Below are 16,032 nucleotides of genomic sequence, written 5' to 3' on the forward strand. Positions count from 1 at the left end.
AGAGAGATATGTACACTGTACATATATCTGCTTTTAAACCACAAGTAACCTGAATTTCACAGTAAATTAGAGGATTCTGCATGTTATTAAAATGAGTTTTGTTTTGTTTTTTACATTATGCACTACTGGATTGAGCACTTTTATGCCTTCTGATACAAAGGCTGGAGGATCCCTAACCCAAATGCTCAGACGCTGCGCTTTTCACTATCATCACAATACAAGCAAAACCCTCTTTTTGTTAAGCTCTTCCCACTTTTCTAGAAGCTTTTAAATACTTCACCTTATCTGGTCCTCCCCAATAACTCACAAAGATGAGCAAGGAACAGGGCATTCTCCCCACTTTACAGACCCAGAAACCACAGACATTAGGTAAATTGTCAAATAACTAGATGACAAAGCCATGCCTTCTGACCCCCAGTCCAGCATCCTTCTACCACATGCTATTGAATGTGGAATTATTAAGTATTAACTGACAATATTGCAATTATTCCACCTAAGGAGTCTTCTAATAAGTTCACTGGTGCTTCTCAGCATTCAGTTAAAATTCCTAAATCACTACTTCCAGACTTATCTTCAAACTGGAAAAACCATACGTATTTTGCTTAAAGAAGGAGACACTATAATTGCAATGATTGGGTACCATCACACTACATCCATCTGATCTCCCACTGGCTTGTTCTAAGCTGGGGCCAAAAGCAATAGTCAGCTGCTGAGCAGACCAGCTTCATCTGCCAAGAGCTCCTCCTCTCAGCTCCTCATGCCAATCACGGAATTATCCATATCAAACCGATGAACTTAGAAGTGGGTGAATATTATTCAGTGCCTTTTCTTGTACTAACAGTGACCAAAGATGAAATCAAAAGGTACGAATACGAAACGTCAAAAAATACCAATTCAAGCATAGTAATACTTGATGGTGAAGCAAACTGGGACTGAGTGGGAAGAAAGCAGGTGCTGAGTGAGTCACCTCAAAACTTTCCCTCCCATCCCTCTTGTTCAGCTAACAATGGCTAACCATGGCAGGCAGCACGCTCTGGAAGGACAGATGTACAATGAGAAGCATTGCTGACAGAGTGGTCGTTCTGTGCTAGACTCTGACAGGTGCTGTATGCCAGCGGTCCCAACCTTTCTGGCTCGCAGCTCCTCGCTGTGGATGGGGTAGGGGCAGAAAGGAGGCGGAGCTCAGGTGAGCTTTGCTTGTGGCCCGCTGGTTCCTACCAGGCTACAGCGGGTACCGGGGCTTGGGGACAACCCCCGCTTTATGAGATTTAACAAATCAGTGAGGTAAGGACTACCACATTCTCATTTCATAGCTGAGGGAACTGGAGGATTCAGGAAGGTGCTCCAGGAGACTCAGCAGGGACACGCCGGTTCCGGTCCAGGCCAGCGTCAGAGCCTGCGCTCCAAGATAGGGCTCTGCAGTCCCAACCCATAGTCAAATCCAGCCCGCCGCCTGACTCAGTTCAGCCCTAAGAACGGTGTTACATTTCTAAATGGTTGGGGAGAAAAAAAGATCAAAAAAGAGTGTTTCAAACTCCAGGGTCCCAACGTTGAAGCACGCTCACAACTGTTCATGACACAGTGGCTGTGGCCACCTCCACAGTACAAGGGCAGAGCTGAGTTCACTGTGACAGGAACCACAGGCGGCCTGCAAACCCGAGAATGTTCGCTACCTCGTCCTTTACAGAGAAACATGCTGACTTCTGCTCTAAGCCATGTCATTTTACGCTTCTTTATCATCTCTGAAATAACCCACAATTAACATATCCCAAATCAATCTCTTAATTTCTTCCACTACACACATCCAGATCCATATTTTAAGTCTTCCCATGTGGAAAATCCATCCTACGTAAAATCTATAGACCTAGGGTGCCTTCAAGTTCTTTCTGTCCCTCGTGATTAAAGCCACCAGCAAATCTGGTCAGCTCTGCCTTTGAAATATCTAAACATATTACTTCCCCTCCACTCTTGGCACCCTGGCCCATTGCTGCCATACCTCTTATTTTTTTGCTTCATTTCTTGCTCAAGACAGTAGTCACAATACTCTTCTGACCACAAAGCCTCTGGTCCTTCTAAACATGCCAGCCACGCCCCTGCCTGAAGGTTCTGGGGGCCCCCCACTACTGCAGACCTCTTTCCAAATGCCGTCCTGTGGTGTGGGGACAGGCCCTCCCTCCTCTCCACCTGACCCCACGCCCAGGCCCTGGGACTGCCTTTCCGGTGCTTCACTGTTTGCCCTATTATCTCAGCCTTCCATACAATATATATACTGGGCTTTAACTAAATTTCGGCTCCATGAGGGCAGAAGTTTAGTTCATTTTCCTCAAGAAAATGTATCTAGTGTACTACTGTATCTCTGGCACTAGACCACGGCCTGACATACATCAGGTAAGTTACTGACATAACTCAGTAAGTATCTGCTGAATGAATGAGAAAACAGGCCCTATACACAAGAAGCATTCAGTTCAGTGACAGAGACAGGCGAATGTATTCAACATGTAAATAACTGTACTGAATGGGGCTTCATAATGTACTTCTTAATTTACTTACTTTCTTATTAAACATCTTACTCTACACAAATCAAACGTGTGTGTGGCGGGGGCGGTGGTCAATGAGAGAGAGAGCCAGCTTTGCAATATTGTGGTCTATGGATGAAATTATCCCAGACAGCTCTACTGTGTTGCACAGGGACATTGTTTACATGCTTCAAGTCCCATTCTTACCTTTTGTTTCTGCTCTAATTTTCTCCTTTGCATCTTGGTCAAATTCTAGGTCCATGTTGACCATAGGTACTATATCTCAACCCCTCCTCCTGACTCTTCTCCCCAAGTCCTACTGTATTCAGCTCCTGTCTACCACACTTCAAAGACACATTCATCTCTTAGCCACAGATGTGGTGAAGCTGAGTTTTCACAAAGAAAATACATCCTTTAAAACACTATCACTTCTAAGAACACACTCAACCTTAGTCAGTGTTTGGGAGAATTAAGTATTCTAATAGAATTATACACTTGATATCTACATAATCTGAGTAACCAATGTCACACCAATCAATTCAATTAAAAAATTTTTTAAAGGAAGGGGAAAAAAGAAACTGTGAATGATGACGATGATGATGATGATGATGATGATGATGACAAGCACTCCACTGTGTGACCTAGGGACAGTGCAGTTCCTAAACATTTAAGGAAAAATAAGGGAGGTTTGCGAGTGGTAAAATGCAACGATGAACCAAATGCCACCACACTCACAGCTATCACAGCAGAAATGGCGTTGCCTTTTGGGATAATCTTTCTGCTTGGCTTCCTCACTTCCTGGCCACTTTTTAACTAGAAAAAAGTTTCCATTTTAATTCATTGATTTTTAAATAAATCTATGGGAAAGCTGCAGATGTGGCAGTAGAAGAGAACCAATGACAAGCAACAGTCTTACCCTCTCCTCCAGCCTAGCCAGCTGCTCTTTGTAGAATGCATCCTGTCTCTTTATCACGCGATCTTTCTCCTCCAGCAGCTTAGCCTAAAAAAAGAAATGAAGAATACACTGTATTAGGAAAAAGCAATAGCAAAGCAAAAGTCGAGTATAAATTACATTAGAAACAATATAAAAAGCTGAAGACTTCTGCAAACTATTAGGTCTCTTCCACAGAAAAACATTAATAAGATGATGATTGCTGGATTTAAATGGAAGGAATGAGTCTACATTGTTTTTTTTCTTTTTTTACTATATAACAGCTGTGTCCTACTTTGTCCAAATGTATCACAAAACAGCAGAGACAGTTTATTTAACTTCTCTTTTGGAGAGTAATTTCCAGGATTAGTGTTTTGTATAATAAAACTTTGATTTTACTCTGGGCATAAGACACATGGTTATTAACCTTTCTTGGACAACAAAAAAATGCCTACGTAACATTTTGTACAGGAACCTTATACTTGAGAACCCTTAAATTGCTCTGGGACACCTGAATATAAAGACATGCATTGGTCTAGTTCCTTTTTTATGAAGCAGCTGTCTTTACAGGGACGGTAAAAAAAAATTACTATAAATTTTTATGTAAATAATTAAAAGTAACAATGAAAGTAATTTAAACATCTGTTTTCCCACTTCTAATTTACAAGATCTTATTTACAAAATAAAAACACAATAAAATAGTTTTGGTTCTTGAAAACCATAAAGATAAAGATGGTTACTTATTTTTTGTAGATTAGTAAAAGAATGTATTTTTCAAATTATTGTTTGCATCTCAATTGTTGTTTAAGTGACCCCTCTCTTTCTGAGAGAACCGGCCTCCCTCTACCACCTCAACTTAGAAAAGTTTTTAACATATTTTTTGTTCAATGGATGCTGAATGCGCACCTGCCCAGGAATTTTAAGAAATTAAGGAAGGATGTATTTTGGCATTACCATATTTGGGCCAAGTGCTTTTTTTTGGCAAGGTGATCAAGTTGTCCCCTGGCTCAATTTCTCTAAGGGTTACCGCCACTATCTTGCTTAGTTCAAGTGAACCATTTGCACATCTTGTAGGTCATTGTTTTGCTACTTACTTTGGCATCAATGTCCTGCAGCATGTTAAAAAACAAACAAATAGTTATTTAACAATATAAGTACTGTTTTTTTCCTAGTGTCAGAAAGAAAACTGAAGCATAGTACCTACTTAAAATGCACACCAAAGGCGGCATAGGTAAGGGTCCAGGACAGGTTTACTTAACTTAGAACACATTTAAATGTGACTAGGCTATGAATTCAAATTGAAGATTTCAATGAGAAGTTCATATACTTGAAAGCATACAAATAAATAAAAACAAATACAACCTTAAGATCTGATGAAAACACATTCATATGTAAGTACATAATCTATGGCTCCTTTGTATAACACAGTGAAAACATGCCACTCTGTCATTAATATTTTTTAAAAAGCAAATGGAGAATGTTTAACAAAGCGAAGTGTGAAGAAAATAAGCACAACTGCACATATGATTTAAACAGAAAAGACCTCTCTAAATTCACCACAGGCACCCAAAAATAAATAAATGAAAAAGAGAGAACTTAGGAGACCCATCATAAAATAAATTATTAAACCAAATGAAAAGCAAATGACAAAAAGAAGAAAAAAACACAGTTGTGAGAGTTAATGTTACTACCATCTATAGCACTTAAAAAATAAGCCCTCTACCTCACCCACAAATGGCACAAACTGATAAATCACACACAAAAATGTGAAAAATAAACACAGGAAAAAAGAAAACTCATCCTCAGAAGAAATCAAAACATGAATGTCAAAATAATAATACCATTACAAAACTATAAAATAATAGTGGTAAGGATACAGGAAACCAGGCTCTTCTATACACAGTTGGTCAGAATGTATAATGGTGTAACTGCTTTTTAAGTCAATTTGACAAAATGTAATAAGGCTTAAAAATGTACACATCCACTAAGATATAAACACAATTTTTAGAACTTTTCTTAAGTAATTATAGCAATGTGCAAAGATGTTCATGATGGGGCTGTTCAGAATTGCAAAGAAACAAAAATAAAACCTAATTTGTTAAATAAAAATATTATCCATTTATACCAAGTTAAAAAAAAAAAGACTATAAACAGAAAAGACAGTATGATCTCTTTTTTTTTTTTGTAGGAAAGGGGGGAAAAAAGACCAAAAGGACAGTCAATAAAAATATCAACAGAGGTTATATACAGTGTGGTTTCTAGTTAATTTTGCTTCTATTTTCCAAATTAAAAAGAAACATACTTTGTAGTCAAAAGACGTAAGAGGCAAGTTTTTCAGGTGAGGGAACTATTTTGTTTCCGATTATCGTGATGGAAAACTCGTAGAAGTGTAACATTATGAAGAATGAATTGAACTACATAGAGAATACAAATTAAGCACAGGAAAACTTATGATAATAACATTTAAACACATGGACGTGCAGTGACTGCATCAACCTGCAGTCCCACCAGCAGTGCTCTGTGGTCCCCTTTGTCCCACGTCCCCGCCAACACCTGCTGTCTGCTGATTCACTGATGGTAGCCATTCTGACAGGTGCAAGGTGATATCTCATTGAGGTCTTAATTTGCATTTTTCTGATGATTAATGATGTTGAATATTTTTTCCTGTCTGTTGGCCCTCTGTATGTCTTCTTTGGAGAAGTGTGTATTCAGGTCTTTTGCCCATTTCTTAATTGGGTTATTTGTCTACCTGGCCTTGGGTTGTATTAGCTCTTTTTATATTTTGGAGATTGAATCTTTGTCAAATGTATCATTGGTGAAAATTGTTGTCCCATCCAGCAGGTTCCCTATTTGTCTTGCTGATGGTTTCTTTAGCTGTACAAAAGCTTTTTTATTTTGATGTAGTTCCATTTATTAAAGACAGAACTCCCTTTTGACCTAGCGATTCCACTTCTGGGAATATGAGGTCTGTCTGGAAAAAGTCCAACCATTGTTAACAAAATGAGAATGGATTACGCAACACCAATGTAACCCGGCAGCCAAGGAAAGTGGACTGGAATGCGCATGTGTGAGCAATGACAACTCCACTGTACTAGTCAGTGGGGGTGGTAGATGCCATTGAGTGAGCATGTGTGCCGTGTGGCCGTCGCATTCAAAATGACTGGACCAGTAAAGCAACGGATCTGAATCAAATTTTGTGTTAAGCTTGAACATTCCTCCACAGAAACTACCACATTCGGATGATTCAGAGGGCCGCAGCTATGGGCAAGAGGTTTCTGTAAATAAGATTTGGTTCAACAACAGGATATTGATTGTAAAGATTTTAGTCCATCCATAATGATAACCACTGAGAGCCATTAAAAATTGTGTTTCAATAGAACTGATTTTTTAATTCAAATGATTATGTTGGGGGAAAACAGGTCATAAAATAGTATGTATAGTTAAGTTCCTAATTTTGGTTAAGAAATGAGGGTTAGGGGCAAAAAAGAAGGAAAGGGTAAGTTGAGTGCTTCGTTATATGGACACGGGAAAAACAAAGTATGCTAAGAAGTTAACAGTGGATATGATATGCATAGTGGGATATATTTCTTATTTGAACTATCTTCTAGTTTCCAAATTTTTATAATGAACAATTATTATTTCTTTAATCAGAAAAATATTTTAAACATTAATATCATATACATTTTTCCCTGGCTATGAGATGAAAACATATATGAGGCTGAGAATGTGAGCTATTAAGTAAACTTATTTACAACCCACCCCCCCAAAATTTGTTCCAACAACTTAAACAGTTATTTACATCATGGATATCATTTTACTTACTAAATCCTTAGTGTATTAGCACTTGATTCCATCTCCCATTCAGTGTATGACATTACTCACCATGGTTCTTAAAACACTTGCACTAAATGTTTCTTTTGTTTGTGTACAGTTAGATACACAGTGAGGTTTTTGGTGTTTTTGTTTGTTTTGGTTTTTGGTTTTTTTCTATTACAAGAATATTGCTTGAGCTACTCCAACCAACAAATTTAATGTTAAGGGGCTGATTACAACCTAAGTAAAGGACATACAAAAATATCCTCATTTACATTTTCAGATGTCATCCCTGAAAGTTTTAACGCAACCTGCCAGAAGATCAGACATGGCCACAAAAGAGGAACTCCTTCCAAAGCACTGAAAACGCCAAACCACAGTCTAACTTCACAAATCTTTCCTTAGATGGTCAACAGAATCAATAGTTCGAGATCACTGGGGAGAATAACAAACAAGAAACATGGCCACACCACTTTAATGGTGCACCGCTCTGAAACAGTTAATGTGATGCTGGGAGGGAAAGTCACACAAGATGAATCCTAAAACTTAAATAACCCTGGGATACACTGACTGAGCTAATAGCGGCCAAGGATGGAGAGTCACACTCAACCCAAGGAAAAGCAGTAAACCAAATGCAAGGAAATAAAACATCTACGTGTGACTCTAATAGATGTAAGTGAACATGTAAAAACAAAGTGGATCCCAACATTATTTATTGTTACAGTATAATCATTTCTTAGGGAAAAATCAATATAAAAAGTTTTCCCCCACCTCCTGTTAGCTATTCCTCCTCCTACAAGCAATGTGCACATTAGTTTTCAGATCCTGTTAGATTTGGGATGAAATGACTGGGCTTGAAAACATGACAGAAAGAGCTTGCATGATCATTATGGAAAACAGGAATGTTCCACATGCAAGAGAAACAAAGAAAATAGCAAAAACAAGTTTTAAGAAACCCAACACAGACACATTGGCAGCCAGATTCAAAATGAAGTATATATGTATTTCCTTCCTTGAAAAGAGGTAAAGGCTTGCCTCTTTTCAGAAAAAAATGAAAAGTTTATGTACTTAACAACCTCCTCTCTTCATTGTTTTTTTAGAAGACTTTATTTATTTTTAGAGAGGGGGAGGGCAGGGAGAGAGGGAGGGAAACATCAATGGGAGAGAGGAACACTGATAGGTTGCCCCTTGCACATGCCCCGACCGGAGGCTGAACCCACAACCCATGCATGTGCCCTGACTGGGGTTGAACCAGAGACCCTTTGTTTTGGAACAAAACCCAACCGAGCCACACTGGTCAGGGCTCCTCTCATCACTGCTGGTTTTACTTCTTTATTTCAAAAACCACTTACCTTTGCCTATGCTTTCCTTTTTCAAGAGAATAAAAAGATATGCCTCAAAGTGGCAGAGGACATAATTTGAAAATGTCTTTGAAAGTGTTTACAACAAAGGATAAAAAGGTCAACAGAAGAAAAAACTGAGATTACGGATACGGCATATTGTGCTGGTAGGAACTCTACCTTCCCTCGTACGCTCCTAGGAAAATCGTCATAGCAGAAACGTTTTGGCATAGTAGCTCAGCTCTCCTAGGCATGGGTGCTCCTAGGGACTGAGGTCTCTATCGCTCAGGGATGTGGACTTTGGAACCCAGTGACATCACAATCTCTTACCTCAGAGATAGCATCTGTTACTTCATGCACCAAGTGCAAGGCATGTTGAGGAAACACTTGGTACTACAGAAAAGCTTGTACATTTTAAATGACAAAGTTCCTTGAAATGTCAGTGTTCAATTTTAACGGCTCAAAGCAGAAAACAAAGCAGGTACCTGCTCAATTTTTCTATGGGATGATATTATGAAGCCAGAGATTACTAGGATTGAGAAAGGGCAAGAACTGTATATCAATATAAATAGGAAATCCTTATAATTTATTTTCTGTCATTCTAAATCTCGTAAAAAATCTGAAACACATATAATGGACTGAAAATTTTAATCTTTCACAATAATATGGATAATCTTTGGTAGACAAAATAAATCTCTATATCTATCTACCTACCTACCCACCTACCTACCTATCTATCTTACAACTCACATAGGCAAACAAGAGCAGGGAAAGGGCTTTAATCCTTGTCAATTACACATAAGGGACAACATACAGGACCCTAATATAATTATATGCTAACAGAAAACAAAGAACTGAAATATCCAAGGGGGCTGAACCATAAACTTGTAAGGTGATATTACACTTAGAAGCTGTAGAACATGATCGCTGTGAATATCAATTAGCCGTAACAAAATAATTAAAGTAGCCATGTATTCAATTAGCTAAATACTAGACTTTTGTTATAAATGAGAAATTACTTAGGGTTCACCGAGCCTTTATCAAGTGGCATTAATAAACAAAGAACTATACTTAGAGCACTCTTTTCCAAATCATACCAGAATGTGACCTTCAAAAGGGTAATTCATCTAGGTGAACATAAATGATGCCCAACCTATTGTCAAATTTAGTGTACTTTTCAGTAACTACTTAGAGGCAGAAGCATAAGCTCCGAGCAAACCCCAGCTTGTAATGGTAAACCATACTATGTCCATTAACACAGTACTGCCTCATGTAAGTTGAATACAGACCAAGAGATGAAAGAAAAGATGATTCTTGCAATAGAATTCTTTATCCTAAATCTAGAACTTATACCCAAGCCCTCAGGAAATGATCAAATCCATTTGTTTCTGTTTGTTTTATTTTCCCCCAAAGAGCTTCAAGAACCACGGTCTACTTGCCAGCTTTCCCACACTGATAACATTCTGGAACAGGCTCCTGAGTATGTCCTCTGCCACTTGTGAGGCACATTTAGAAAGCACCTACGTGGCCTCCGTGACACCACTCGTACCACACTCCTCTGAGACCTGTGACAATCAAAAATGTCTCCAGACATTGCCCAACGGCCATCTGGGCAATGCTGCCACCAGTTGAGAACCACTGGTTTAAGAGGCTTGTCAGCTGTCCCAGGACAACTATACACAGCCTCCCCCGCAAAGACAGCGCTTAAAAGAACGGAGAACTGACACTTCATTGAGTTTTACAGAATGGGCTGTATGAATCATTTTAGACCTGCTTGCCAATACATTTTTGTTCAGTAAGTGTCTATATTATAGACGTTGCATTATAGAATTGGGTTGAAGGCTTGCTTACATTATAACTTGGTACGAAGGTTGCACTGTGAAGGTAAAATGCATAGAAGCAACAAGAGTAGCTCACATCCATGTAAAGTAGTGCATGATATCGCAATGAGAGAGGAAACTGGAAATTTTAATCAATTATTTTTGACCAAAGTAGGAAAAGCTATACAGATACATCAGCTCTATCTTTTCTATGGCGCCCTGTAAAAAGAGACTCCATGCCACATAACATGTAAGGTTTTGAATCCATGTAGTTGATGTTCAGTTCAGGCAGAACTGCTGTTCAGCTGATATGAAGTGATACTGGTTGTTTAACATTTCTTCTGCTTGGGCAGTGACAATGACAGACCTGTTGTTAAATATTTTATACATCATTCCTGAAAACAGGCACACCGTGATTCCATTATAAAGTTTCACATTACAAAGCAACATGATATTTCAGCATGAAATATCACCATGAAAGGTGCTGAAACATATCACCTCATCAGCTCAGTTCTCTCCCAACATCCATTTTAAAAAACTAAACAAAACAAAACAAAAACAAAACTAAAACACCCATCATGATACCCAGCACATAAACAAACATTAAGTAAATGCTGAATCACTGTGAGGGTTCCGAGTTCTCAAGTGAGTAGCTTTATCTGCTGCAACGGCACAAGCTTCAGCTACTGCATGTTTATGAAAGACATGAGTAACTGTAAACATGGATCAAGTCTTGAAGACCACGGTGAATCAAGTTCATGGACTAAAAACAAAGAGACCTATAAAATAAATAAGGACTCTATGTCACAGATCATTAGTAAGCTTAGAAACTTTAAGAATTATAATTGCAAGAGGAAAAAGCAGTAAAAAGGGCCATGTTTAGTAAAACTACCATCTGATTATATGGACTTAGAGCAGAAAGGGGCTTTTATTTTCAAATTCAGTCACAGAATGGACTGGTGTTATTACCACTGAATGTTTCTATTACAGGGAAAGGAGAGTGGCCTCAACCCAGACCGCAGCTGACATGGTTATCGAGCAGAAAGGAGCTCTACGCATTTGGAATTATGTAGCTTAAGGTGCAATTACACTAAAATGTCTCTATCTTCTCATTCTATATTGTGGAGAATAGTACTTCCATTTCCAGGTACTTATATGTACAATCTGTTTTATGATGGAGATTAAAAATCACGGAGGCCTTTAAACGTTGAGAAACTAGCTAAACTGCCCTCTCTGTGTGAAGGTATTTGTGTCACTGATCTGACAAATAAATTGAACAACAACATGGAGACAATTACTGCACCACTACTGAATTCCTTCTCTTTGTGTTAGCTTGTATTTGTTCAATTTAAATTTAGATTTAATATTCACACTATTGGGACCCATTGGCCAGAGTCAGTCCCTTCTCTTGCAATCTATTTCACATTCAGAGCTAGGGGGGAAAAAATCCACAGATCACTCAGTGCATCGTATAGGCAGTAAGTTAGGCTCCAGGTTCCTTGTTGAGCATGGGAATTTTCTAAGGTCACAGAGAGAGTTTGTTCTGGGATCCCTGACTCTTGACAGCAGTGGACTTCCCATTACTCCCTGACCTTATTTCTTTTCACGTTGGCTTGAATTTAAGGAAAGACAATGTAAAAACAACTGATCACACATTTGTAGTCATTTTCAACACAACTCAACAAAGAGAGATTTTTAAAGATTTCCTGTAACAGTTAATGCAGAATATTCTAAAGATGTATTCAGAACCAACTATGTACCATGTCATTCAGGTCCTCTGGGATGCGGATGCTGAGACAGGAAGAGAAGTACGAGAGATTTATCAGGGGGAAGGACACAGGGTAGAAGAGGAAGAAAGGAGAGAGCGCCTCGGACTATGCTGTCGGTCCAACACCCGTGACGGGAGATGAAGCAGGACGGAGACAGCAGTGCGGATCGAGACACCCTGGCCAGGCCAATGGGGAGCCTCGGCGCAAAGGCTGCCGGTTCGACGAAGCCTAGATTCGATGGATCCCGCTGTTGCGGCAGCTCCAGGCTATCAGCTAAGGGCAGCCTTCACAGCAAGTTCTCTCTCAGAGACAGGGCAGAGGGCGCGCTGCCAGGGCAGCCACGTAGTCTGATTGGCTAATTAACACAAAACAAATGATGACCACTGTGAACTTTAAGCAGGCTAAAACTTCAGCTTCCAGTTTGAACAAAACCAGTAAACCAAGAATAAGTTTGTATCTGTCTGTATACCTCAATTCCCATTAGAATTGTTTCACTTAGGTAAGCTGGGCTGAGTAAATCCTGTTGGGCCTATGGAATACAACTTGATTCAGAAATCCTGCGTAGCAGAAATAGCAACAGAAAAGCCATCAGACAAGTCAAGGTGGAATTCCAGTGCGGTTGCTACCTCATGAAATTGGGCAAGTTAATCCACCTTTTGGGGTATGCTCTCTTTGTAAACTTAAGAAGATGAGCTAAATAATATCTAAGATCCCACTAACATTCAAATTTTAGGCACTACATTTACCATACGGTGTCTTCCATGAATCATTCATTTAGAACCGACTCTGTAGCGAGACCAGAGGAAATTCGATGGATGCGTCCGTTCTGCGGCCGAACAGCTAGGCTGCTACGAGTACACACTGAACAGCACATGGAAACCCCCCCGTGTGCGTGGCCCGTGCGGCCAGGGCAGACCCCCGCGGCAGCAGCGATGCTCCTTCTCTGCCTGACTTGGTACCACGCTGGGCTTACAAGGACTGGAGGGGCGACAGTCGCTGCTCTCAGTCACTTAGCGACATTCAGCCGTCCAGCTCCCGAACCTAACACCACCTGGCAGGGTCACACAGGTAAGGCTGAGGGTGAAAGCGGCCACTTCCCAAAACAAGTTTAACTCACGGCTGCTCACTAATCACACTGGCTCCCATTTTCTGCCCCAAAATGACTCCGCTCAGAAAATAACTGGGTTTGCTCATCTCCTCTGCGGTGCTTCAAGGAGGGGTTTGCGGCCCTGCATCACCTGCACAGGGCTGATGCGAATGCACCACTCAGGAGGCCCGGGGCGGCGGCTAGGCCTGCCTCAGGTCCCGCACCGCAGAGAGGGGCCTCTCTTCCCAGTGAGTGGAATGCCACTGGTTTAAGATGCATAGTTTTCATCCACAAATCCTGAAATGAAAGCCAACAATTCATCTAGTGCTTGACTAAAGAAACCAACTAATCCAATAATGGAGGAAAAAACTCCCCGTGCTGCACTCTTAAGAAAAACTTAAGGAAAAAAAAAAAATCTTTGTCTCAGACATTCATTTGGTATTTTTCAGTTTTACTGAGGTATAATTGACAAGTAAAATCCACATGGTGATTTTAAAACCAAATCCTTAAACTGTGAGTCCACTGTATTTCAAGAAAAACTACATTTAGAAAAGTGTTAAAATGATAAAAATTAGTATTTTCTTAAATTCTCAGCAATGGCCAATAGTAAGGAAGGTATGAAGTATCTGGCCCTTTACCCCAAACCTTATAATGAGCGAATTTTAAAAAATCTCTAGCCTCCATTTAAAGCCCCCAGCTTACCTGACCAAGAAAATGAATTTGAAGGATGAGACTGTGGCATGAACTAGTGATCAACAGAAGCCTGGACAAAGCAAGAAGGGAGAGGAGTGTCAGAAGGAGGAGTAGAAAGAAGAGAATGCACCTAAATCATGACTCATCCAGATGGAAAGGAGCAGAGCCCACAAGATAGGATGTACATAAGCCGCTTCAGGGCCTGGGTCCAGAGGGTTGAGAACGGATGACAGGATACTATTATCTGCCCCCTGGAAGGGCCGGGCTGGCTTAGCTCTGTTCGCGTCACTATTTGTATGCAGGTGTCTTCCACAAGACCATAAGCAGACAACCCTGGAATCTCCGATTCTAAGGGACTAGAGTCCCTTAGTACAAGAGGTTTGCTAGTAAGAAACTCAAGAACGGATGCAATCAAAATGTCAACTTACACTTTTGTTAACATCCTTGATCACTTTTAAAGATCTAAAATTACATAATCACATTAAAAAGCCTCGCTACACAGCAAGGTGAAGTAGTATAGTTTTGTATCTACCTCTTTTTGATTATTTTTTACAGTTTAAAAAAAAAAACAAAAACCCTGTTGCAGATAAGAGACTTGCCTACGGTCCACAGCTGAAAAGCTCTCATGAATACAGAATTCCTGACTTTTCCCACTAAAGCTCACCACGAGGTCCCTCTATGTTTGGACCCGAGAACAAAAAGCAACTTGACAATTTTGCTTTGGTTTGCCTGCTGGGTAGTCAGAGAATTATTAATTATTTGACATGATATCCTGTGTCCTTTATGGTTATGACTATCATTTTAATTATATATTATTTTTCTGGCTTAAAAATCTTCCTCCTGTGAGTATGATTTCCATTCATCCATCATTTGATCAGATGCGAGAAAGCTCCCAGCAACTGTTCAGACTGAGCAGCTAAGTGGTCGGATTCTAGCCCAGAGGGCATGACCCCTCACCCCCAAGCTTCTTAAACCAAGTGCAAGTACGTTGTATGTAAAATGATGTTCTTAACAACAAACTGTTAATAACACTGGGCAACATATTTATCAACTGTCAAACATACTCAGACAAAAGAAGAAAGAACCACATACATTTAAAAGAGGTATACACCTTAGAACCCAAGGTCCCCAGGTATTAAAGATCTAATCATGAAATAACTCTACTCTCATAAAACCAGAAAGCTAGTTAGTCATGAGTTAAGAATAGAATACAGGTAGGTCACCTTGAGGCACACTTAATGCTGGCATACTAAACAGCGTCTCAGATACTCTTTAAAAACCTTCCTGTAAATAAGGAAAAAATCCAACACTAAAAATTCTTATTATTCAAACATAACATCACCAACCTGCCCCCACCCAAACACATGAGCACACACATGCACTTGCACGGGTGACAGGTGACCGTCTACAGAGCTCCTAACACGCAATTCCTTTCCAGGGGTGTTCGTTATCTGAGATGAGCACTGTGGAAGCGGATAAAGATACTGCAGGCCACGAAGCAAAGAGCTGCATGAAGAAAATATATTTACTGAAAGTTATAAACATACATGCTAAGCATAAATACCAAGATGTTGTAACTGAAGTATAGCGAAAGCAATATTTTGCTAAAAATTCCTGCTTGGGCCTTCAAAAATTTACAATATTAACCAGATAGTTTATTTTTTAAAATGTTGAATGTTTTGTGATCCTTGCCATTTGTCACCTTGCACAGAATATTTCAAGCTACAGTAAAGAATTTTTGCTTTTTTCTAACTGAACTAAAAAGACAGCCTGTTAGCTTTGAAAAATGGCTACCACCTGCTATTATTCTGAAACTGAAAACAAACGGTATAATGACATTTAGCAAGTTAACACTCCACTTTTCTGAAAGAAGAGCGTATGTGATATTTTGTAATCTTCTCAGAAAATTTTTTTAAAAAGTTCTAAGAAATATAGATTTATATTTTAGTAATAATAAACTGCAAGTGACATATGAGAGTATTAAAACCAGACACTGTGCCCCTGCAGTGTGACAAGCCTGGTTTAGCGCTGAAGGAAATCCCTCCCAAGTCCCCCTGTCTTTT

At 39.6% G+C, this 16,032-nt stretch overlaps 1 protein-coding gene across 1 annotated transcript in view; it reads right to left on the bottom strand.

Moving 5' to 3' along the window:
* The window catches only part of CHCHD3 (coiled-coil-helix-coiled-coil-helix domain containing 3), a 271,951-nt gene that overhangs the window by 92,373 nt on the left and 163,546 nt on the right, over window positions 1-16,032 (bottom strand). Inside the window, exon 5 of the mRNA XM_054564249.1 lies at window positions 3,433-3,516. Within this exon, the coding sequence (XP_054420224.1) occupies window positions 3,433-3,516 (84 nt within the window). The remainder of the gene's footprint in view (window positions 1-3,432; window positions 3,517-16,032) is intronic.

The sequence above is a fragment of the Pteronotus mesoamericanus genome, unplaced genomic scaffold (assembly GCF_021234165.1).
Source record: "Pteronotus mesoamericanus isolate MK-2021 breed Mesoamerican mustached bat unplaced genomic scaffold, CSHL_Meso_final scaffold_85, whole genome shotgun sequence".
Taxonomy (NCBI): Eukaryota; Metazoa; Chordata; class Mammalia; order Chiroptera; family Mormoopidae; genus Pteronotus; species Pteronotus mesoamericanus.